This window comes from Emys orbicularis, chromosome 11 (genome assembly GCF_028017835.1).
Source record: "Emys orbicularis isolate rEmyOrb1 chromosome 11, rEmyOrb1.hap1, whole genome shotgun sequence".
Taxonomy (NCBI): Eukaryota; Metazoa; Chordata; order Testudines; family Emydidae; genus Emys; species Emys orbicularis.
This window is the reverse complement of record NC_088693.1, coordinates 76899889-76925350: the sequence shown is the minus strand read 5'-3', so window position 1 is coordinate 76925350 and position 25462 is coordinate 76899889. Positions and strand designations below refer to the sequence as shown.

The 25462-nt window shown below is 46.3% G+C and overlaps 1 protein-coding gene across 8 annotated transcripts in view; it reads right to left on the bottom strand.

The window, feature by feature from the left end:
- The window catches only part of PCBP3 (poly(rC) binding protein 3), a 68693-nt gene that overhangs the window by 21215 nt on the left and 22016 nt on the right, over nucleotides 1-25462 (bottom strand). For 2 of the 8 annotated variants that reach the window (XM_065413140.1, XM_065413141.1), the window contains exons 7-9: nucleotides 24014-24157; nucleotides 14986-15027; nucleotides 267-342 (exon numbers count right to left, since the gene is read on the bottom strand). In XM_065413140.1, the coding sequence (XP_065269212.1) occupies nucleotides 267-342; nucleotides 14986-15027; nucleotides 24014-24157 (262 nt within the window). Of the gene's footprint in view, nucleotides 1-266; nucleotides 346-14985; nucleotides 15028-24013; nucleotides 24158-25462 lie in introns of all 8 variants that reach the window. The other 6 variants (XM_065413142.1, XM_065413144.1, XM_065413143.1 and 3 more) reach the window with 4 other exon arrangements.

The window sequence follows — 25462 nt, the reverse complement described above, 5'->3', positions numbered from 1 at the left end:
TGATTAACCTCTATTCAAGCTAGCAAAGCAGGAAGCAGATAAACATGGCTTCCCAAGAGCAGACTGTACAAGCACAATTACAATGAGCTGAGCCATAAGGAAAAGCACTTTGAAATACTAATCTTTGTTAACTTTTCACCATTGACATTTGCAACTTCACTTTACTTGTCCTATTTATTTCCATTAAATAAAACAAGCTTAGAAAGAGAGAGAAACTCTACAGGTAAGAAGAGAAGGAAATCTGTAAAGGGCATCTGGGTACGTACCAGGGAAAGCGGGGGTGGTCTGTCCAAGGGGAGTAAAGGGGGTTTGCTGCATAGCCAACTGGTGGAGCTTGGTCAACTGCTGAGGGGTAGGAGGGACATTAGAACTAAGAAGGTTATTGTTATAGAATACAACAAGTCACACCAAAAAAATTAAGAACAAAATTATAATAAAAAAACCAAAGCAGGACGCCATGTTAAGACATGGCAAACACGACATTAACAGAAGGACTTGGCCTGGGTAGATACAGTAAAGCCCAAATCTTTAGCAGAAGTGCTTGATCAGGGTCTGAAGTACGATACCAGCAGCAAGCCCAGTTTTGGTCTCTAACTGAAATAGTTTAACTTTGTCAGTGCAGATCTCTCCTGATCCTGCCAGCCCACAGATAGCGCCACGTGCCCTGACGGAACAAGGAGCTGTCAACACAGGTAGAAGGGTGTCAAAGCAAAGCAATTCCAGCTGCAACTTGGCTGATCAGACTTTGTAACTCACTGTGACTGACTGCTGCTAGCTAAGAATAGTTGTAAAAATATCTGAGCAGTGTCAAATATGCTGCCAGGTCCATAACAATCAAATTCCAATATTTAAAAAGCACGGATAGTTCCTGGGATAGCTCTCAAAAATGTACAGTAATTGGCCATTTTGGTTCATTACCCACTGGATGTTCCCCTTGCTTGACTTGGATACTGCACATTTAAAGGAAAATTTATCTAGCTGCCAAACCAATTGTAGCTCTTAAAGTAGTCTCTTTTTCAATACAAACCACCCAGCAGTTGGCAAAACATGGGCTTCAGCCAAAACAGGTAAGTATTTCAGAGCCTGTATATCCCTTGTTGTGCTCGGAGTCTTTTCCTGGCCCCTTAAAAAGAGACCTTGGAAGAATAATATGTTTGGAATACATTTTGTGCTCTGTTTTATTGATTTCAAATTTAAGAAAATTGAAGAGATAGAAATTCCATCCTGATACGGCCCCCTTTGACATTTTGCTGTCTATGCAGGAAGGAGTGCCCTGTATCACTCCCCCTTCAATAATCTTCCAGAGCTTGGGTGGCCTGGGAAGTTTAACAGAATCATAGACATCAGAAATGGAAAAGACCTATTAGATCAATTAGTCCAGTCCTCCGCAGGTAAGTGGGGGAGTTGTCATTTAAATTTGCATGTGAAACAACATCCTAAAGGTCCTGGCTCCTGCAGCACATCTGAGGGAGGGAGTGCAGGGGAGTCTGACATCAGCAGTGGTGAGGGTGAAGCACTGGAGGCAGAAGAAAACAGGTGGAAAGGCGGAGAGGAGTTTTGGAAATGGTATCTATCAGTCAGTTACCAGAGAGCTGGCAAGTAAGAACATCAGAAGCATTTGGCATGCAAACTGTCAACTTTTAAACAAACCAGTGGAAAAGAGTATCATAGAATCATAGAATATCAGGGTTGGAAGGGACCTCAGAAGGTCATCTAGTCCAACCCCCTGCTCAAAGCAGGACCAATCCCCAAATAAATCATCCCAGCCAGGGCTTTGTCAAGCCTGATCTTAAACACCTCTAAGGAAGAAGATTCCACCACCTCCCTAGGTAACCCATTCCAGTGCTTCACCACCCTCCTAGTGAAAAAGTTTTTCCTAATATCCAACCTAAACCTCCCCCACTGCAACTTGAGACTATTACTCCTTGTTCTGTCATCCGCCACCACTGACAACAGCCTTGCTCCATCCTCTTTGGAACCCCCTTTCAGGTAGTTGAAAGCAGCTATCAAATCCCCCCTCATTCTTCTCTTCTGCAGACTAAAGAATCCCAGTTCCCCCAGCCTCTCCTCATAAATCATGTGCTCCAGCCCCCTAATCATTTTTGTTGCCCTCTGCTGGACTCTTTCCAATTTTTCCACATCCTTCTTGTAGTATGGGGCCCAAAACTGGACACAGTACTCCAGATGAGGCCTCACCAGTGTTGAATAGAGGGGAATAATCACGCCCCTCGATCTGCTGGCAATGTCCCTATTTATACAGCCCAAAATGCCGTTAGCCTTCTTGGCAACAAGGGCACACTGTTGACTCATATCCAGCTTCTCGACAACTGTAACCCCTAGGTCCTTTTCTGCAGAACTGCTGCCTAGCCATTCGGTCCCTAGTCTGTAGCAGTGCATGGGATTCTTCCGTCCTAAGTGCAGGACTCTGCACTTGTCCTTGTTGAACCTCATTGGATTTCTTTTGGCCCAATCCTCTAATTTGTCTAGGTCCCTCAGTATCCTATCCCTACCCTCCAGCGTATATACCACTCCTCCCAGTTTAGTGTCATCAGCAAACTTGCTGAGGGTGCAATCCACGCCATCCTCCAGATCATTAATGAAGATATTGAACAAAACCGGCCCCAGGACCGACCCTTGGGGCACTCCGCTTGATACCGACTGCCAACTAGACATGGAGCCATTGATCACTACCCGTTGAGCCCGACGATCTAGACAGCTTTCTATCCACCTTATAGTCCATTCATCCAGCCCATACTTCTTTAACTTGCCGGCAATAATACCGTGGGAGACCGTATCGAAAGCTTTGCTAAAGTTAAGGAATAATAGGCCAGATTCTAACCAACCCAAGAGGGCGAGCTCTAGTGTTCTAGTGCAACAACAGACATGAAGTATCAGCTTTTAAACTCTCTCAAGGCTTTACTGATCGAGGGGGCACAGTGTCATGTCAGTGCACAGAGAGTTTTGTGTATAAGTCCCAATGAATCAAAATGAGAATAACCCCTAATGTCACATGCAGTATGATTCCAGCAAACCAACATGGAAACCCGGGAATAAGACATGTTAGTCTACTGGGCAGACAACTCTCTAACTCAAGGGTGGGCAAACGTTTTGGCCCGAGGGCCACATCTGGGTATGGAAATTGTATGGTGGGCCATGAATGCTCACGAAATTGGGATTGGGGTGCAGGAGCAGGTGAGGTGGAGGACTCCAGCTGGAGGTGCGGGCTCTGGGGTGGAGCTGGGGATGCAGGATTTGGGTGTAGGAGGGTGCTCCAGGCTGGGACCAAGGAGTTCGGAGGGTGGGAGGGGGATCAGGGCTGGAGCAGGGGATTGGGGCATGGGGGAGGGTGAGCTCTGGCTGGGGGTGCAGGCCTTGGGGTGGGGCCAGAAATGAGGAGTTCAGGGTGTGGGAGGGGGCTCCGGGCTGGGGCAGGGGGTTAGGGTGTGGGAGAGGGATCAGGGCTGAGGCAGGGGGTTGGGGCATGGGAGGAGGTCAGGGGTGCAGGCTCCGGTCGGCGCTTACATGATGCAGCTCCTGGAAACAGCGACATGTCCCCCCTTCGGCTCCTATGCGGAGGTGTGGCCAAGCTGTTCTGCACGCTGCTCCATCTGCAGGTGCCACCCCTACAGTTCCCATTAGCCGCAGTTCCTGGCCAATGGGAGCTGTGGGGGTGGCGCTTGGGGCAAAGGCAGCGCACGCAGCCCCCTGGCTGCCCCTAAGCATAGGAGCCAGAGGGGGAACATGCTGCTGCTTCTGGGAGCCTCGCCTGCGCGCGTGGAGCGGCCTCCGACCCCACTCCCCGACTGGAGCATGGGAGCAGGGCAAGCTTCAGACCCCGCTTCCCAGCAGGAGCTCGAGGGCCGGATTTTCACCTCTGCTCTAACTGAAACAAAAAAAGAACAGGATTATTTTCTAAAAAACAGACCTTATCCTGCTTTACACTAAAATGGAGACCAAAATAAATCTCTTTGGGTTCATTTTCAATGGTTCTTTACCCCTTCACTTTCCTCTTTTAAAATTAGCATCTCCATGCTGAAGCCTCTCATCGCTGCCGTCCAAGGACAGCTGCAGTGCAGTACCTTACAAGAGCTGTTTCCTCATTACCAGACTAGCTTTCCCATCCTTCCTGCCCTGAACGACACATCTCCTGCCCACTGTTATTGGGGCTGTGAAATGGCAACCGGAGTAAAGCCAATCAGATTGCTCATTGACCTGAGCATTCCGAACTACATCAGTGTGAAGAGACGACGTTTTGCCCAATGGAATGACTTCAGGAGCCACAGACCATTCATTGGAGCTGCTCAGGGCCAGGGAAAATAGTGAAACCCTTTCTGTCTCTGTTATTGAATGAAAATACTTTTCATATGGATATGTAACAAACGCACCTGAGTGTAATGAAAAAACTCAAAAGACGTAGGGAACTCCGCATCCAGGCAGTAGGGTAAAGCAGCTGTTTAAACTAATGCCTAAACGGCTTTCAACATGTCCTATATTTCTAATTTCTGTATTTTGAAGAGCTGTGAGGAAAGTGTTGTGAGCCAGCATTTCATAGAATCATAGAATCATATAGGATTAGGGTTGGAAGAGACCTCAGGAGGTCATCTAGTCCTACCACCTGCTCAAAGCGGGACCAACCCCAGCTAATCATCCCAGCCAGGGCTTTGTCAAGCCGGGCCTTAAAAACCTCTAAGGATGGAGATTCCACCACCTCCCTAGGTAACCCATTCCAGTGCTTCACCACCCTCCTGGTGAAATAGCGTTTCCTAATATCCAACCTAGACCTCCCCCACTGCAACTTGAGACCATTGCTCCTTGTTCTGTCATCTGCCACCACTGAGAACAGTCTAGCTCCATCCTCTTTGGAACCCCCCTTCAGGTAGTTGAAGGCTGCTATCAAATCCCCCCTCACTCTTCTCTTCTGCAGACTACATGAGCCCAGTTCCCTAAGCCTCTCCTCATAAGTCATGTGCCCCAGCCCCCTAATCATTTTTGTTGCCCTCCACTGGACTCTTTCCAATTTGTCCACATCCCTTCTGTAGTGGGGGGAGAAAAACTGGACGCAATACTCCGGGTGTGGCCTCACCAGTGCTGAATAGAGGGGAATAATCACTTCTCTCGATCTGCTGGCAATGCTCCTACTTATACAGTCCAATATGCCGTTGGCCTTCTTGGCATCGAGGGCACACTGCTGACTCATATCCAGCTTCTCGTCCACTGTAATTTCCAGGACCTTTTCTGCAGAACTGCTGCTTAGCCAGTCGGTCCCCAACCTGTAGCGGTGCATGGGATTCTTCCGTCCTAAGTGCAGGACTCTGCACTTGTCCTTGTTGAACCTCATCAGATTTCTTTTGGCCCAATCCTCCAATTTGTCTAGGTCACTCTGGACCCTATCCCTACCCTCCAGCGTATCTACCACTCCTCCCAGTTTAGTGTTATCCACGAACTTGCTGAGGGTGCAATTAATCCCATCATCCAGATCATTGATAAAGATGTTGAACAAAACCGGCCCCAGGACCGACCCCTGGGGCACTCTACTTGATACCGGCTGCCCACTAGACATCATGCAGTTGATCACTACCCGTTGAGCCCGATGATCTAGCCAGCTTTCTATCCACCTTATAGTCCATTCATCCAATCCATACTTTTTTTACTTGTTGTCAAAAATACTGTGGGAGACTGTATCAAAAGCTTTGCTAAAGTCAAGATATATCACATCCACCACTTTCCCCAGATCCACAGAGCCAATTATCTTATCATAGGAGACAATCAGGTTGGTCAGGCATGACTTGCCCTTGTTGAATCCATGCTGACTGTTCCTGATCACCTTCCTCTCCTCCAAGTGGTTCAAAATGGATTCCTTGAGAATCTGCTCCATGATTTTGCTGGGGACTGAGGTGAGGCTGACTGATCTGTAGTTTCCGGGGTTCTCTTTCTTCCCTTTTTAATATATGGGCACTATATTTGCCTTTTTCCAATCGTCCGGGACCTCCCCCGATTGCCACGAATTTTCAAAGATAATGGCTAACGGCTCTGCAATCACATCAGCCAACTCCCTCAGCATCCTTGAATGCATTAGATCTGGACCCATGGACTTGTGCACTTTAGCTTTTCTAAATAGTCCTTAACCTGTTCTTTCACCACTGAGGGCTGCTCACCTCCTCCCCATACTGTGTTGCACAGTGCAGCAGTGTGGGACCTGAACTTGTCTGTGAAGACCGAGGCAAAAAAAGCATTGAGTACTTCAGCTTTTTCCACATCATCTGTCACTGGATTGCTTCCCCCATTCAGTAAGGATCCCACACTTTCCCTGCCCTTCTTGTTGCTAACATACCAGTAGAAACCCTTCTTGTTACCCTTCACATCCCTTGCTAGCTGCAACTCCAGTTGTGTTTTGGCCTTCCTAATTACACCGCTGCATGCTCTAGCAATATTTTTATACTCCTCCCTAGCCATCTGTCCAAATTTCCACTTCTTGTAAGCTTCCTTTTTGAGTTTAACCTCACCGACGATTTCACTGTTAAGCCAAGCTGGTCGCCTGCCATATTTGCTATTCTTTCTGTGGTGGTGGTGATGCCACCATCCCCCGGTGAACCTAGTTTAAAGACCTCCTCACTAGGTTAGCAAGCCTGCCTGCGAAGATGCTCTTCCCTCTCTTCATTAGGTGGATCCCATCTCTTCCTAGCAATCCTTCTTCCCGGAACAACATCCCGTGGTCAAAGAATCCAAAGCCCTCTCTCTGACACCACCTGCGTAACCACGCATTTACCTCCACAATTCGATGGTCCCTACCTTTTCCTTCAACAGGGAGGATGGACGAGAACACGACTTGCGCCTCAAACTCCTTTATCCTTCTTCCCAGAGCCATGTAGTCTGCAGTGATCCACTCAAGGTCATTCTTGGCAGTATCATTGGTGCCCACATGGAGAAGTAGTAAGGGGTAGCAGCCCGAGGGCTTGATCAGTCTCAGCAGACACTCCGTCACATCCTGAATTCTAGCTCCTGGCAAGCAGCACACTTCTCGAGTGTCCCGGTCTGGATGGCAGATAGATGACTCCATCCCCCTTAGGAGGGAGTCCCCAACCACCACCACCCATCTCCTCCTCCTCTTTACTGATACCAGACACCTCTGTGTTCTTGGGGAACCAGGGTGCAGTATCCAGCCTGACTCATGAAAGACACCCCCCCTCAGCCTCTGCTTAAACCAAAACCCATCAGAGGAAAAAACTTGCAGAGAGCAGTGAAGGGTGTTGGGAGACACACCTAGACCCCTCCTGACAAGGGTGACAAGAGTAAGACATCTCCATTAGCATACAGAATGGAGAGCAGAGACAACTCCCCTAGCCTCATCTGCATGAAAGATGGGACAGGAAGACATCTCAATTTACATACAGAATGGAGAACAGAGAACCACACTGAACTCTGGGACCAGAAAAAGCAGGGAAGCACTGCATCATGGGAATCTCTGCTCCAGATGCTACTGAACCTATGTCTGCACACACCCAGCTCAGCAATTATCAGACCAATTCTAGTAATGAATCCTTAATTGATATCCAAATACTGAAGCAGCCTAGTTGCATTGTGAGCTCCCTGGAAGAAAACACCACCCATAGCCAAGAGTGATCAGCTCCTATTGTCTAGCCTAAAGAAAACCCTTGAGTCATCAGCTTACCTATAAACAAATCTAGTGTTCTCCCTTGAACCATTGTATTTTCTCTACAAAAATCCCTACTCACCCTCTAGTCAGGGTTCTGATGCTTAGATCCAAACTATGCATCAGTTCCACTGGAACTCCATCTTCTCCTGACTGATCGTGCTGGGGGCTCTGCCTGTCTCCAGCACTCAGGACCCTCCACTACCACCATCACCTGGGAACCCCGACCAGTTCAAGCCTCACAGAATGGGTGAGATCCCCCGTCTTTCGCTCTCTCTGTTTTCCTTTCTACCTTAGGTATTAACCTTTAATAATGTATGTTCTGTTGGTTTAGGCTCTCCTTGTGTAGTTATCACTATTATTCAATAAATAACTTTTATGGTTAACTTGGTTGGTTCTCTTTCTCTTGCTGAACTTTACTCGTTTGTGTTTTTAGCTTCCCCCATTTACTCTGCAGCAACGCTTCTTTTACCTAAGCTAAAGATCCCTGCAGCGCCCAAAATACTGTGGGGTTTGCTCATCAAGTAGGTTACTACCAGTACAATTGTGATGTGAGAGTGGGGATAGGGACATGCTGAATCTGGGACGCATAAGGGTAACAGCTTGAAAGTGCTGCTTCATCCAGCCCAGTGAGTCCAGAGACCTATAAGGGGTCAGCTTGACAGTGCTGATTGACCCGGTCCGCTCAGACTTGCTCTGTTAATGTATGTGTGGGTGTGGGTGTGTTCATCCGGTTCTGGGGCTGGAGTAACCCAGCCCTAGGGAACCTAGGTCCTGCAGGATAGCTTCATTGGGAGGGGACTTGCAGAAGGGAGAAGTAGAGCTCCATATGAACACACAAGTGACACAAGCAGTACATTGATAGGATTACAGAATCTCCTTCCCCAGAAGAGTAACCCGAATAAATGAGCATAGCCCAAAGTAATGGGCCAATCTGGTAACATTACTCAGGTTCACAGTATAAAACTATGATGACATATCCTGGTAACCAAGCTGCCATGATGGGAAAGCATCACTAGGTACTGGCAAAATGTCTGCTTATACCCTATTAAGGGTAACTGGGCAATCTGGTGCATGGCTCAGGACACACAGTATCAGGTCCCACTATGCTAAAACAGTTCCTGTGCTCATCATACCCCAAAAAAACCCTAGCCTCCCAGTCACCACTGGCTTCCCTTCCATTGCAAATTCCAAATAGAGATTACCTTTCTCAATCTGTACATGAATGCCCAAGGGCCACCCTGAAGTCCTTACTGAGACAAAACTCCCATTCACTCGAGTGATCAATTTAGCCACGGAAAACTGAGAAAGGAATTTGGGGTTTGGCCCAGGATGTATGTATTCATTCATTCCTTACAGATAGTTACAAATCCCCAGGATAACAACGTTGCTGCAGTATCAATAAAAAGGGAAAGATCAAAGACAAATGTGTGTTGCAGCAAGTGAAAGAGAAAATTACCTAGTAAAATTGTTTTCATATTTCCATTAACTAAATAATTGAGCATTGTTTTAAATAATATAGCCTTGAAAGAGACACAAATACAGAGCCAAATTACTCAGGCACTGAATGAGGTCTCTGTAAATTCTGCAGGATTTGGCCACAGAGTATTGAACAAATCACAAATATTATTTGCCTATCACTGACCAGAGCACAAATGCTTCCACAATACAGCATATACCATAATATGTTTTGTTCCTCTGTCAGAGAGCAACATCATAACAATAAGAAATACAGTCTGAGTCAATGCTGGGGTGTATTGAGAAGGACAATTAGGAGAAAGGGCATGTTGATCTGACTAGCAAAGAATACTCATCATTATTCACAGTCTACTTAAGGAGAGAAATTGAAATATATACAATAAAAACTTCCTAGAAAATATATACAATGCTATGTTAAAAGGGGTATATTGGAAACAAACAAATGGGTAACACTGATCTCTGTTATACTCGACTAAAACAGTGCCTCTAACAGAATTTGGCCCAGTCTGTGTGTTATTACCACTACATTTGGCTGAATAGTAAACATCATTTCAGTAGTTTCCATTTTCAGAAGCTTTGATTTGTACGTTGTTATGCAAGAAGTAGTCTGTTAAACCATATTGATTATTGAACAACATGAGATTATTGAACAACATGAGATTTGCAATGGGTTGTTCAATAGCAGATTGCACAATACAGAGTGATGGGGGTTACAGTTAAGATTTCAGAGGGGTCTAGGAGAATTAGGTGCCCACATCTCATTGATGCTCATTGGGAGTTGGGCACCTAATTCCCTTCGGCTCCTTTGCCAACAGCATCTGCCAATGGTTCACACAGAGTGCTGTCAAGAGGTTACCACTGTTTGCCCTCGTGCTGAACTGAGAGGCCACCGTGGCATATTTTGTCTTTGTAATGACATCTGTTGCATACGCGATATGAAGTGCTACGCACGTGTGTCACAGGGATCGGGCAATACAGACCAACATGTCACATATCCTAGAGTTGTATGATCATGTTATAAGAGGTGCTGTTGTGAAGCATAAGTGAAGGGGACACAACTGAAGTTGCCCAGGGAACCTTAACCCTGAATGCCCTGGGTCAGACAGCCCACTGAAGTAATGCCAGTTTACTCCAGGGGAGCATCTGGCTTCCTGGCAGCATGCAATTAAATATCTGTCTTCATGTTGCAGTAAAGCAGCCTCTTGCATCTTATTTCTTTGTTGTTTATAAAAAAGAACAAAACATTTAAAATAAATCATGTTTTCTATTTTTATCAGTATTTTGTCAAAAAAATACGTCCCAATATTCATCTGTATACTTGCTCCTCAAAAATCTTCTGTATTCCCTTCATCCCCAACACCACTCCAAAATAATAAAAGCCCCAACAAATGTGAATACTGGCAAGAATGAATAAAAATTGCAAAACTAGATGTGGACAGTATAGGCTTACGCGAAATATCCACACAGCTATCTGTCAAATAAAGGATTGTCTTTATTTGTGATGAACACATTCCAGGGAGATAGTAAATCAAAACCAATAAGGTTACCTATCAAACAAAAGGAGACTCTGGTATCCTGTTAGTAGCTAGCAAGAGCTGAGGTCAGTAAGCGTCTGCCTGGTACACAAAGGATACATATATTCCACAGACCTCACCTTGCCCTGGTCTCCCATCTAAGTACTAACCAGGCCCATATCTGCTTAGCATTTAAATACAAGCATCGAGACAAGCAAGCATATTAATAGCAACACAGCTCCTTTCTATCACTCATCCAACCACTCAACACACTCTACAAATTTCATAAATGATTGCCAACTATAGAGAAAGCGACCACTTCACTCACCACTGAAATGCAACCACCTCTAAGTAGAAGTTGTCAGCCTTCAATCTGCGCACAGAAAAAATATACAACAAAGGAGGCCAGGAAGGGAAGAATATCATAACCAATGCCACAGATTTTGGGGAGTAGAATTTCACCATGGCACTCAATTTTTGTGGAAAGTGCAAAGGCATTTCTACTGAACACAACTGATCAGGACCTCAACTTTACATTTTGTCTAAAAGTCGGGGTTCTAGCAGCACAGAGCCACTAACCCCATATGAAGTCCTACCTCAGTACTGCCTCAGAGGGAAGAGCTCCACCTACTGAATCTCCAGTATTGCTTTCTAAAGCACCTGCAGGTATATGTCATAGCTGGAAGTCTCACATCCAAGTACTGATTATGGCCAACCTTCATAGCTTAAAAGATCTGACAAAATCACATCACAAGGCCCACAGAATGCATTTGCAAATAGACTAACAGAATATGAGCTTAATATTCCATTAAATCACTAGGATCAGTATTCATGACCCTCATGGGTTTGTCATATCCTGAATTGTTTGTGAAGCTGTGCATGCAAACAGACACAATGGAGCTGATCTTAGGCAACAGCCTGACCATTGTAGGCAGAGGAATATGCCTTCATCATGGTCTAATCACCACTTCCTGCAGGAGGGTCCTTCCACTATGCTAATGCGGCAAAGGACCCAGCTCTAAGAGTCTGGTCTCCGCGACTCATAGACTTTAAGGCCAGAAGGGACCATCTCACCCACCCCATCCAAGCAGGACCAGTATTAGACTTGCTGGGGCCCAGGGCAGAAAGCCAGAGTCCCATTGCATGGGGCTGAAGCTCAGGGCCCTGAGCTCCGCCACCTGGGGCTGAAGCAGAAGCCTGAGCAACTTAGCTTCACGGTGCCCCCTGTGGCATGGGGCCCTAGGCAATTGACCAGCTTGCTACCCCTTAGTGGCGGCCCTGGCTTTTATATCCAGAAAACCAGTTATTGTGGTACAGGTGGGCCGTGGAATTGTTATAGCATGTCGGGGTGGGGGTGGGGGACTCAGAAAAAAAAGGTTGAGAAACACTCCTCTAAAAGACCCCTAACCTCTGGCTGCATTATTTAAGTCCTCAAATTATTATTTAAAGTCTTCAAGTTACAGAGAATCCACCATTTACACTAGTTCAAACCAGCAAGTGACCTGTTCCCCATGCTGCAGAGAAGGTGAAAATCCCCCAGGGTCTCTGCCAATCTGACCTGGAGGAAAATTCCTTCCCGACCGCAAATATGGTGATCAGTTGAACATTGAGCACATGGGCGAGATCCTCTAGCCAGACATCTGGGAAAGAATTCTCTGTAGTAACTCAGAGCCCTCCCCATCTAGTGTCCCATCCCCAGCCATTGGGGATCTTTGCTACTAGCAGTCACAGATGAGCCACATGCCTTGTAGGTAATCTTATCATACCATCCCTTCCATAACTTTATCAAGCTCAGTCTTGAAACAAGTTAGTTTTTTGCCTCCACTGCTCCCCTTGGGAGGCTGTTCCAGGACTTCACTCCTCTGATGGTTAGAAAACTTGTTAATGGTCAGTTTATATCCATTTGTTCATGTGTCAACATTGGCGCTTAACTTAAATAACGGCTCTCCCTCCTTGGTGTTTATCCCTCTGATGTATTTAGAAAGAGCAATACACCCATGTTTCTTTCTTCCTTTCTCCTCCTTTGTCACTTCCAACTGATAAGTTCCCAGCTTATACCAAAAATTCTTGTTGTTCATTACTAAGTGAATGACCTTGCACTTTGCACTATTTTAGTTTTTATGTTTTCCCCTTTTCTTCCCTTCCTTTTTGCCTCTGAAATAGGAGGTGGTAGAAAACGGTAAAAAATGAAATAATGAAAAAATTCCATTTTTGGTTTCAAAAAAGCAAAAAAAGAGGGGGGTGGATTTCAGGGGTCATTTCTGGAAAAATCTGAAAATTGTGCATTTTTTCATGAAAACTTTGGAGAAAATTTAAATGTGTGAAAAACACACAGTGTCCTCCACCAAGTAAAGAAACAAATTCACAAACACAAAATAAAGGGGGATTCCTTTTCCTTCCCCCCTCTCTGGAGCGGTGTTCCTGCCCCCCTCTCTGGAGGGGTGTTGGCCCAGGGTGCAGTCAGTTTGGTTGTTTCCGCTGTACAGATGAGAGCAGCCTCTCACCCTGGAGAAGCCTATCTCCCTACTGCCCTGCAGCAGCTTGCCTCTTCCCCCCCCCCCCTGCCCCCCCGAGGAGGGGTTTTCAAAGGCCTCAGGCAGCCCTTAACTGGACTCAGGTGTCCCTAGTTGAACTGAGGTAACCCCTTCTCAGCTTATAGGGCAGGGGTCGGCAACCTTCTGTACACGGCCCATCAAGGTAATCTGCTGGCAGGCCGCGAGACATTTTGTTTACATTTACCGTCTGCAGGCACGGCCCCCCTCAGCTCCCAGTGGCTGCAGTTCGCTGTTCCTGAGAGCCGTGTAGCTGGAAGGTCTTCCTTCCACCCATGGAAGGCTAAAAGACTCCCTCTTTTCACCTCACCTCAGTGCACTTGCCCTAGTTCATACCCACCATTATAAAACATATGGTTTGGCCTTCTTCCCTGCTTCTCCTCACACTAAGGAGGGAATGCCTCAAAATGACAGAACGGGTCAGCAAGGGAAGATACGGAACAGGCCTATACCCCAGGAGAGTGTTGCCTCCTGGAGATGGTGGCGTCTGTATCCCTCCTGCCTTCCCTTGGGGAACCTGTCGAGGAGGATCATTTTAATTTATGCTGGGTGCTGCACACGAGCCACACAGGTGAAAGCTACAGAGGGGATGTGTTTACTCCCCGCTCACCTGAGCCCAGGTATTTCTAACTAGAAATAAGCATTAATCAGGAATGAATTTGGCACAAAGACTCCTTTTCTTTCTTTCCTCTCTATGTCGCCTCTCCCCACGACTAACATTAAGATCAACAGAAAAAATCCACAACCTTACCAGAAAAGACAGAGAGCACCAAGGGCCTTCCTCTACAGTCTTGACTAGGAATTGAACTCAACACAGAAACCTGTGTTGCCATTCATTTCTAGGGGTCTTTTGGGTGTTGCTTGTAAGCCATGCTGAAGAGAGTGGTTGGGACATTTGTTCCCTTCCACCAAAACATGAGGAATGTGTGCATCTATGTTTAGGCTACTGAACAGTTTGACTGTAAACCAATCATAGAATATCAGGTTTGGAAGGGACCTCAGGACCCCCTGTTCAAAACAGGACCAATTCCCCAGACAAATTTTTGCCCCTGATCCCTAAATGGCCCCTTAAGGATTGAACTCACAACCCTGGGTTTAACAAGCCCATGCTCAAACCACTGAGCTATCCCTCCCCCCATATTAATCACCCAATGTGGGCTCAAACCCACAACCCTGAGATTAAGAGTCACGCTCTACTAACTGATCTAGCCAGGCTCTAAAAGCTAGCTGGGCTCAGTCTAAAATAATAGCTGGAAAGTGGGGAGCGAAATCAGCATCACCAGACACCCAGACTTCCTTTGCAATACAACTGAGAACATACCCAAAGACAGACCAACCTGTGAGAAGGCACAGCTTTTAGAAAGCAAAGTCTATGAGACAGCCAGAACACTCTAAGCTTTCAAACATAGCTACCCCCTCACAAGAGCTCCGGAATAAGCCATTGTATTTCATTAGCAACATTTTATGGAGAGGGGGACACAGAGGGAAAAGACTATTTTTGACCATTCTCTGAGGCACAAAATGCATATAGGGTTTATGTCTTAGTGAAGGGATAGCACTGAACAATACAAATAATTTAACATCAGGCCAAGTCCTCAATATGAATAAAGTTTAGTGCTAATAGGTTAAAAGGCTATTCAAGGTATTACAGATACTACACACAGACTGTTACTTTGAGAATATGCTATTAATATTATTGTCTAATATTAATATTAGTAGTAATTAACAGTATCATGCAGGTGACGTAAAAGAGTAAAATGGGTATAAGAAAAATTAGGGTAAAACTCACATCCGGGTGTGGAATTGCATATTGTCCCTGAATTGTATAGGCCTGCAAAAGGAAAAGATATGTCATTAGACTTGGATGTAGTGTCCATTTAAGCCCTATGCCTCAGCTGCAACTTTTATACAAATTCCTTCCCCCTGTAATAGCCAATCTGGGAAGGGGGAGAAGCCCCTTACGATTTTTGGAAAAGTATTTTTTATGTATAAATGAAGCCAGACAAGGCATCCACCCCCTCCCCATAAAGAACCCTATCATCACTGTTAAAACCGCTCCTCTCACAACTCTTGTCAGCACTGGTTTTTTGGACTGCCACTATAAAGCACTCAGCACCCCAGACTGCTGGCACACTGTTGACCTTCGCGTTACACAATGAGCATGCCTCTCTGCTTGAAATGATTTCTGTCACAGGGAGCAGCGCTGCCCACTAAGCAACTCCAGAGCCGTCACTTAACAACACACAATTCTAGCAAATGTACGTATGAGTTCCCAAGTGCCTCTCTTTGGATTACAGGATCCTCATTTAGAGGTCAGCACTGGGATGTCACTGCAGAATTGCTGCACAGTCCTTACACCCAATGCACAAATTGCCCTGAAGGTTTTTGAACAGTGGTACGCTTGGGAAGCTGGATAAATACATAGCAGCAGCTGGCTAGCTTAGAAAATCCCTTGTCATGTGACCACCTCCAATCTCTCCAGTGTGAATCTGATTAAATAACTCTAAGGTTATGAGTAGGGCCCTACCAAATTCACAGTCCATTTTGATCAATTTCACAGCCAGGGGTTTTTTTAATTGGTCAATTTTATGTTTTTAACTGTTTACATCTGAAATTTCACAGTGTTGTAATCATGGGGGTCCCAACCCACAAGGTACCAGGAAGTGGGTCTGATCCTGCCATTCCAGAGCTTCCATGCAAGGCAAGTCCTGACCCTTCCCAGCCTAGCAGGGACTCACAGCTAGGACCCCCCCCCAGCTGGGGTGCTCCCAGGAGCAGGGGGATATTGGACCCATCTCCACAAGTCTCCTCCAGCTGCAGGAACCTCTGGGGCTGGAGCTTCCTGCAGCAGGGGGAGGCACTCCAAGGTGGGTCTGATCTCCCCCTGAGAACGAGAGGGGCCATGCAGGGGAAGGACAAGTCCTCTCCCTCCCTAGCCCAGCCAGGACTCGCAGCTAGGAGCCCCCTGACTGAGGCGCTCCCAGCAGCAAGGGGGAGATCAGATTTCATGGGGAAGGGCTTATTTCACGGTCTGTGACGCATTTTTCAGGGCCGTGAAATTGGTAGGACCCTAGTTCTGTGGTTGCAGGAAAGGGCGCCATGTTGGGTGATCAGAATGCTGCTGTGTTTGTACTGAAGAGGATCGATGTAGTCGGCATTACCGTATCACAGGGGCTGAGACTGAGGGCTTGTCTACACTTACGGCGCTGCAGCTGTGGCACTGCAGCGCTTAGTCATGATGCTACCTATGCTGATGGGAGAGTTTCTCCGCCGGTGCAAGTACTCCACCTCCGGGAGAGGCAGTAGCCGGGTCCCTGGGAGTTCGGTCAGTGTTTTCCAACCCCCTGAGCGATGTCGTTATACCGACAGACATTTGCAGTGTAGACCAGGGCTGGGAGGTCACAACTATGGAAACATTTGAGTGGAAAGCAAATTCATGTATTCATCCCTGGATTCCATGCTATGCCATGAAACACATATCACATGTGGTTCTTAGGGGTTACGCTGTCCATCTGTTCCATGTGTGTATCATAGAAGTTCCTTCTAGGAGTTGATGGGCATGCTACATGCTGTGGAACTGAGACCATTACAAGTCAGGCAGGGAGGCATTTAGGCCACATCTATGCTGCAATCGTGGAGGGGGAAGGTAGACATACCCGCGCTAGCTTTAATGTAGCTAGCTCACTAAAAATAGCAGTAAAGACATGGCAGCGTGGGCTGTACGAGCCCGCTTGGCCTCCCTGGGTACATATTGTCATTGCTAGCCTCCACTGAAGCCCCCATCACGGCGTCCTTTTTAGCTTGCTAGCCAGATGACAGCTAGTGCAGGTACTTCTGCCCAAGCCGTAAATCATACCATGCTGCGGAGACCGATCCTTAGAGAGAGGGTGGGCTGCGGGTTTGAATTTATTTCTGAGAACTTTTTTCTTTTATCTAGAGACCATCCTTTCATGATAGTCCAACTTGAATTTAGAAGTTGCACAGCTGAACAGACAACGTAACTGCAAGCCCGAGTCACCTCTCACGACCAACCTGATCCCTCAGGGACCGGCCATCCGACAGGAGCTCAGCAACCACAAGTTAGGGCTCTAGCATTCTGATCACCCAACATGGTGCCCTTTCCTGCAACCTCAGAACTAGGGTCCTAATAGCTTGAACCATAATTGATAGAGCTAAATGGCTTTGTACGGGGGGTGTGCAAAGTGACATCCTACAAACATCACCATCACTTAATATACAGCAGATATTTGGGAAGCCAGTATTAACCAGGGCTCTGAATTTGCCAGCTTGCTGCTACACTTATGGCCGGAGCATGAGATGTGCGCAGAATATACCAACTGTAAACGGCACCAACTACTTCCCTTTTCCCCCTGTACATGGCCTATACTCCTACCCAGGATTGATCATTCTGAAATAGTGTTCTTCCTCCAGACAGAATTTCCATCTGTCAGTGGGAGTTTAGCCAGAGGAAGGTTTCCACTAGCAGAACTGAATCCTTTAGTCATATTCATCTACCCTACAAAACATTATGGCTGGGATTTGCAAAGCCACGTAAGAGATTTGGACATCCAATTTCTCTTACAGTTAGCGGGAACTGGACATCCAAACCCCACGTGTGGCGTTGAAAGTCTCAGCCCATAGACATGCTAACACTACAAAGCAGGGTATTTACAGAAAGAAAAATAATTCAGTCCAGGATCTGTGGCTGGTGTAGGGAAAAGGGGGCTAAGGAAATGTCTCTGTCCTTGGTACTGACTTCAACAGACAGCGATTTCCCCCTCCTGGCCACTACAGATAAATTGTCTCTATCCACTGTCCAAAAGGGACATAGCAACAGTCACCGAAACAGCACCTTTGTGCAGAGTGAGTGTGATTTGCTTCTCAGGTCTGACAAAGGGTTTGCTGAGCCCTGCAGCTCAGCATCTTGGAAGAGTTTGTTTAGAAAGAAACACTCAAATCAGTGACAGAATGGCCTGTAATGTGTAGAATTAGCAATGAAAGGCCCAATTCTGTTTTACATCATTGATGGTGTAAGTGAGCTCAGAATCAGACCCTAAACCCTTCAGTTATTTAGGTGTTTGTGATGTCATCATTAGCTTTTGCAGGGGTAACGCAAAATCCTGCTCTCGGGCCTTAGAAAGTGAGAAATATTTTGTTTACAATTATAAAATGTCCAGTATTTATACACTTTTAATCTGTACATACATTATGTTACTACATTAGGGTGAAATGTACCCCGGGCAGAGATGCAGCAAAAGTCCAGTGTACCACTTATGTCTCACTTATGCCCTCAAAATAGAGCGTAAGTGGCATTTAAGTGGCATGTAGGCCTTGTGGTGGCTCTCTACATTGTGGTGAATTTCACCCGCTGTAATTCAGGGTTTGGTGTTTTCTAGGTATCTTGTCTCTTCAGCAAAGTTTTGCAACAATCCTTTAACATACTCTTTTTAACACTTTGAAAATAAGCATTATTGTCTGCCAACAGCTGTAAAGTAGATGTCCCAGTGCTAAGGAGTTTATTGGGTAGTAATACATAGCTGATTAATTAAAACATTTTTCAGATGATTCCAAAATAAATGGCATAAAGGATGGATAACACTTTGTAAAGGGAGAGTAAAGACAGCAAAGAAGAGGAAAGTCTCGTAACCTTTGAAAAGTTACATCACTCTTTGCAAACAACAAGGTGTTTGGCTCAGTCATATCCTCAGCTTGGTGGGGTGAAGACCAATAACAAGTGTAGAGAAATCGGACACAAAAGCCAATTCAGTGTTTTCTTGCCATCAAAAATTCTATTCTCTGATTCTTAGAACATTGACAAAGATAAGGTGGGTGAGGTAATATCTTTTACTCGCATTATACATGTCCACAGTCTCCAAAGGGTTAAATTTCCATTCCCAAATCTTTCACGCCCTGGGCTGTATTCACACAGGGTATAGTAATAGAAAGGAAAACAGATTGAGGATGTTCTCTAAATTGTTCAATTTTTCCTTTAAATTTCCATTTGATATTTTGCTTTAATTTTTTTTAAATGGTCAGGCTCTGAACATAGTTCATTGGTGTACATGCTTGTCAGCTCCTAATTACAAATCAGGTCCAAAAGGATCAGTAATATACATACTTATTTCTAATGGGGACTCGATAACTAGAGTTGTCGAAATGAAAAGTGGTGCAATAAGCATAATCTTAAATAACGTCCAAAATAAACAGCCCAATCTCTTGAGGCTATTCTGTGATATCTTTCGATGATTGCATACAGAATTAGCCACAGATAGGACGGTGTCTTGGACAGATGCAAATCAACTTTCTTAAAAAATAAACTGGATACAGTAGTTGTTTTTAAAAGGTCAAGATTTCCCAACAGAGACTTTAGAGATATTGCCAATCCAAAGCACATGGAAAAACCACAGAGTGCTAATTGTAAGAAAACACTGATATTTTAATGGGAACCACTGTAAATATATTTGAAAATACTGGAGTTTTACTACAAGTCAAAATGCACCTTGAGTTGATCTACATGCAAATTCCCATCGCCCCATGGACCTGGTCCACACTGTAGTTTTCTCAAACACCTCCCTTCTGCTGCCATGTGGCATACCAGTGACCCAAAGGGACACATTGCTTGGAGCCCTCCATTGCTTTGACGCTGGAGGTCTCATGTAATCAGTCAGGTGTGGGGCCTTCCCTCCCCTGGAGAGACAGGGGGTATGGCCTAAACTGTGCCATCTGCACAGAGGGCCGGGATCTGTGTGTGGCTCCTGAAAGAGCCACGTTGCCAGGGCTCAGAGGTGGGGGTGGCTCTTGGAAGCATGGAGGGGGAAGCTGTGCATTAGTTGCTGAAGGTGCAGTGTGCACTAACCTGTACTACCTCAGTGCTGGGGAGCAGTGGAATCTACAGGGCCCAGCCAGCCCCTAGCCCTGCTCCCTGCTAACCCATAGAGCCTTCCTTTGCACAGTCCCTACAGAGGGGCTCCCAAAGGATCCGGAGCATGTTGTGGAAGCGGCACTCCCTTCTGCCCCTTCTCCCCATCCAGGATCAGAGCTACCAAGTTCTGCTCAACTCCATGGGTGACATCTCACCAGGAATGGTCACTGACTCCCCTCAGGGTGCCCCAGGGCCCAGGGCCGCTCTGGCAAGGAGGCAGGAGCACTCCCTCTCTGCACAGGAGGTTGGGTTGGGCAGATGCATGAGCAGCTGGGGAATGGGAAGTCAGAAGTGACTGGGGAGCCTGGAAAAGTCAGTGGGGTCCAGAGCATTTCAGGGAGTCAGGGTCGGAGTGTGGCAGACTGGGTTCACTGAGTCATTGCGAGTGGGGTGGAGAGAAAGCACTGGTGGAGCCTGAGGCTGGTGTGGGTTCCTGGTGGAATGGGAGACCCTGAGACTGTTGGGGGGTGTTGGGGATAGAACAGCCTGAAGTGGAGAGGGGGGAGAGCCTCAGCAGTTAGTGGGATTGCTGGTGGGTGGCAGCCTGAGGCTGTTGGAGGATTGTTGGGGGAATGGAACAGCCTGAGGTGAGTGGGGTGTGGCAGAGCCTGAGGCTGTTGGAGGGTCGTTGGGGGGATGGAACAGCCTGAGGTGGGTGGGATGTGGCAGAGCCTGAGGCTGTTGGAGGGTTGTTGGGAGGATGGAACAGCCTGAGATGGGTGGGGTGTGGCAGAGCCTCAGGCAGTTGGAGGGTTGTTGGGGGGATGGAACAGCCTGAGGTGGGTGGGGTGTGGCAGAGCCTGAGGCTGTTGGAGGGTTGTTGGGGGGATGGAACAGCCTGAGGTGGGGGTGTGGGGTGTGGCAGAGCCTGAGGCTGTTGGAGGGTTGTTGGGGGGATGGAACAGCCTGAGGTGGGTGGGGTGTGGCAGAGCCTGAGGCTGTTGGAGGGTTGTTGGGGGGATGGAACAGCCTGAGGTGGGGGTGTGGGGTGTGGCAGAGCCTGAGGCTGTTGGAGGGTTGTTGGGAAGATGGAACAGCCTGAGATGGGTGGGGTGTGGCAGAGCCTCAGGCAGTTGCGGGGATTGTTGGGGAAGCGATGGGGGGCAGTACCTGTGCCAGGAACTATAGCTGGGGATGATGAACTGGAAACTGCCTGCGGGGGTGAGGTTACATGGGAGTGTGGCACTGAACGCCTGACACCCCTCAACCCTGCTGTATACAGGGGGAGATCTGAGGCAGCTGGGGGCATTTTTCCCTGTACATTTGTTCTTCCAGTCCCAGGACAGGGCACCTGCCCCTTTCTGAGGCAGAGCCCTTACAACTAATGGCATCTTATGCAGAGTAGCTAAGGAGTTTTTCTTTATACAGCCAATGAGGATTTCCGACCTCTAGCGCCCCACTTCTTTCCTTGAAATAAACCTCTGCTCAAGACACCAGAAATTTAACAGCAGGGGGAAGTTCCTTCCATCTTACTCTCCCTTTTGAGAAGATACAGTTCACTCCACAGCTGGACCCAAAGCTCTTCTGCAGGACTGCTGCTCAGAGGACAGTGATACACTCGATTTAGCAAGCTTTTGGCGACTGGTTAAAAAGTCAGATGCTAAGTCTGCATTCTGCTGTGTGTCCTTATCATGTGCTCCCATACTTGGTTTGCATTTCTGCTACCAATTATGGGCTGGGGGAACAACATGCTTTAAACAGGGTTGTCTTGGAAGGCACATAGATGTTTAGCTACCACAAAGATATAAATTGGCTACTAATGCCCATTTTTCCAAGGGCACACATTGGAGTGGCTCCATTTCTGAGCATCTAAATGGAGAGAACTGGGGCCTGACTTCCAGGACTCCCCTGGAAGTCAATGGCACCTGCAGGTGCTCGTCCCTTCTGAAAATCAGGCTGGAGTGTTTCAAATTGGGCACTCACTCACTCACTCACTCACTCACTCACTGAGTGAGGCACCCAAAAGGATGTTTGGGGAATTTTGGGCCACATATTTTTCTGTTTGCTATCATTGTGGTTTGAAGGGAAATTACTGGAGACTGGGAGAATTCCCATCCTAATTTGCTTCTTAGATACAACAATGATGAATCCTATAGAAAACAGAGATTTTATTGGAGACAATTAGATTAGACAGATGACATAAGTGTAATGAATGTCATTGCAAGCTGGACCCCGAACTTCAGAATAGGGCTACCTACACATCTGGAAATGCCCTGAGCACTTAAGCCCTCTCTCTACAAAGTTGCTAGGGTTTAATTCAGATTGGTTTTATAAGGCAGTTGCAAACCAATTTCAGGGTTTCCATCCAGAGGTTTGTACTGGTTTAACTAAACTGATTTTTTAAATGACTTCAGCTAAACTGGTGCAACGAGGTGTTTAGAGCAGCCCCCTCAAGCCAGCTCCAGCCCTAAGGAATGATGTGTAATAAATATGGCAATGTAGGTCTCACAGGGGCCTCGCTGACAGTCACTTCCACGCTTGAGGAGTAATGAGAAATCACAACGCTAGAGGAGAGATGGGGATGCTAACATTTACTTCATATTTTATATCAGTTTTTAAAATTCATGTAATGCTTGATCTATGTTTGATTTTAAAAAATGTGCATTGATTATCTTAAGCAAAAAGCAGTGCCAGCAACCCAGAATTCAGACTCTGCAAATCTCCAGCAAGCCAATGTGGGCGAGTGCCACGAAAGGCACTAGTCACTACGGAAAAGAAAGTGCGGATTCACTTTCAAAGGGTTATTATAAACACATTCAAAGTTCCTTAATTGTGGGCCCGACTCTGCCCTGATTTACAGGCAGTAAAGCCAGTGCAATACTGCCTGTTATTTTTCAGTCCCTCCATTAAAAACAATGGTGATTGTGTAGTAACAAACATTACTGGTACAGCATTATCTTCTGCTAACTGTGTAAAAAATGTGCAACACCTCCCTGGATTGTGGGCTTTAAAAAAAGGCCCAACTCAGGCAAAACTTTAATGAGAGGTTTGTGTAACTAAGGACTTAGGACCCAAGGGGCTGAGTTTTCTCTGGGAAGCGCTGAGCCCCCTAGCTCCAAGTCCAATCCTACTGCTACCCAAGTGATGGTTAATTAGAGCTGTGTGAAACTTTCGGAGTGAAAGTGAAAATACTAGAAGTGAGAAAGCTTTTGGATTCCTCTGAGAAAATATTAACTGGCCTCTCTTCATATGAAAAGCTAATTTTCACTAGAAAATAGGAAAATGTCAGTGAAAAAGGCTTCATTTTTATGCATCTAAAGGTGAAATGTTGCTCAAAACTGAGCAGAATATAAGAAAAATAAAGCTAAAGTTCCAGCAAAGATGGGGCTGCAGCAAAAACATGCCAAAGTGTGATGTTTTACATCACAAGTGGTATTGTAACTGTGGGTAAGCATCCCAAACAAACTAGTGAAAAGTGTTCCCATTCCTCACAGCCCTTGTCTCACAGCACGAAGGAATCGATCCTGCAAGGTGCTCAGTTCTCTGAGACAAACCCAGCACAGCACTTCATCATGTGCTGAATATGCATGTGTTAAGGTTCTTTCTTGGATCAGGACTAGAGCGCCCAGCACCTTACCTTGCAGACTCAAGCCCCAAATGTGGGGAAGAGCACGTTCCAAACTGAGTGCTGCCTGCCTTCTAAGAATGTTCAGTTGTTTCCGATAATGCAAGACAGCATGTAAGCGGATTGTAAAATTCACTTCTATTCCCAGCAACTTGGCTGGAGGAAGAATTTTTCATACTCTCCTCCCATGGATGGAGCAACTAAGCCAGGTATTCAGGAAAATTAACCAAGAGCAGTTTAGCAAAGAGCTTTCAGTCCAGCTGCTTTGGCACAATATGAATGGGATGAAACCATGCAAGTGAGAAGGCGAGAAAACCTGAGTGCACTAACAGGCAGCGGCTGGTGCTGCAGTAAAAGGCTGAGGTTGGCAGTGGAGGCCGCAAGCGGGTCGGCTCTTACCTGACCACCTGCAAAAATGACAGGGGTGGAGGCGGGCTTTGGGCGATAGGGAATGGTGGCACCTTTCGGTGGGGACTAGGAAAAGGGACAAGGAGAGGGAGAGAGAACATTAGAACAGCTTTCCTGAAACATCAGTAAAAAGAAAGTTAGAAAGCAACCAACCCAACACAGGTCATGGACACCACAAGGCACATGAATTCTATTAGATTGTCCTTGTCCCGCAGAGATTCCTTCAATAACTTTAACAGAAACATTGGGACTGGGCGAATATCATTTCCAAATGATAGGAGACAAGGGAAATAGTCATATGAATGGGGGAGAAAGTCCTTAAATTAAATGAGATGAGGCTTCTCAGCAATTCCCTTTCCTACGGGCTTTACTCCAATGAACCTTCTCAATTTTAATCTATTTCACTCTCCTACACTCATCACCATACACACTGTATATACTTATTTCTCTGCTAATCTACATTCATAATTTACCAGGCTTTTGTGCATGAGAGAACATCCTAGCAGTACCACCCTCAAACTCTCATTGAAGACACATGTATCCAGAGACAAGTGGCAATAGCAGGATGTGCTGGCTATGGGATATGCAGTGGGGTTGCTAGGGAGATAACTTGTTAGGAATACATATAGAGAAGTTTTCTTCATATCGTAGCCTTTGTTACCATCATCAAGCTATGCTGTACATATCAACAGCTGATTACAGCATCGCATCGGTGATGACAGGTGTTGGATGTGATGCTGTGGCACTATTGTAGAGCACAATACACTATAGGTGTGTTGGAGGGAAATTAGAAAGAGTGAGAAGATTGTACAACAGATTGATCATCTTTGTCTTCTCCACTTAAAAAAATGCAGCTAGGCCACCAGTGCTGCTGATCCCACTTTTAATCTTATGAACCTTGCAACCATTGCAAGGTCTTTGGGGCAGAGACTGTCTGGTTACTATATATCTACACAGGACAGTGCAGGGCTGTTCTGGAATGGGGTCTGCTATGTGGTGCAGTAGTAGCAATAATAATAATAAAGAGCTGGTGAATGTAATATACACACCCAGGGCAGCTTACAAACTATTGTCACACAAAGGCTTGGAAATGACCCTGCCTCTCCACTGAGCTCTATATCTTAGAAGAAAAGCATTTTAGTATAAACCTGCAAATAAGAAATTATGTTTATTACACTCCGTGGTAAGTGATTTCCTTGTTCCCTCGTTTAGAAAGGAAATGGCATACAGCTATTGTGACCCCTTTCCGTGATGTTACTGTACTTACGAAAGGGTTCACGCTGGGGGCATGGGAGATTCAAGTCCTTTGCTTATCCACAGAACAGGGACAGCCCAAGCAGCAATTGTGCAAGCTGCACACACACAAACTCC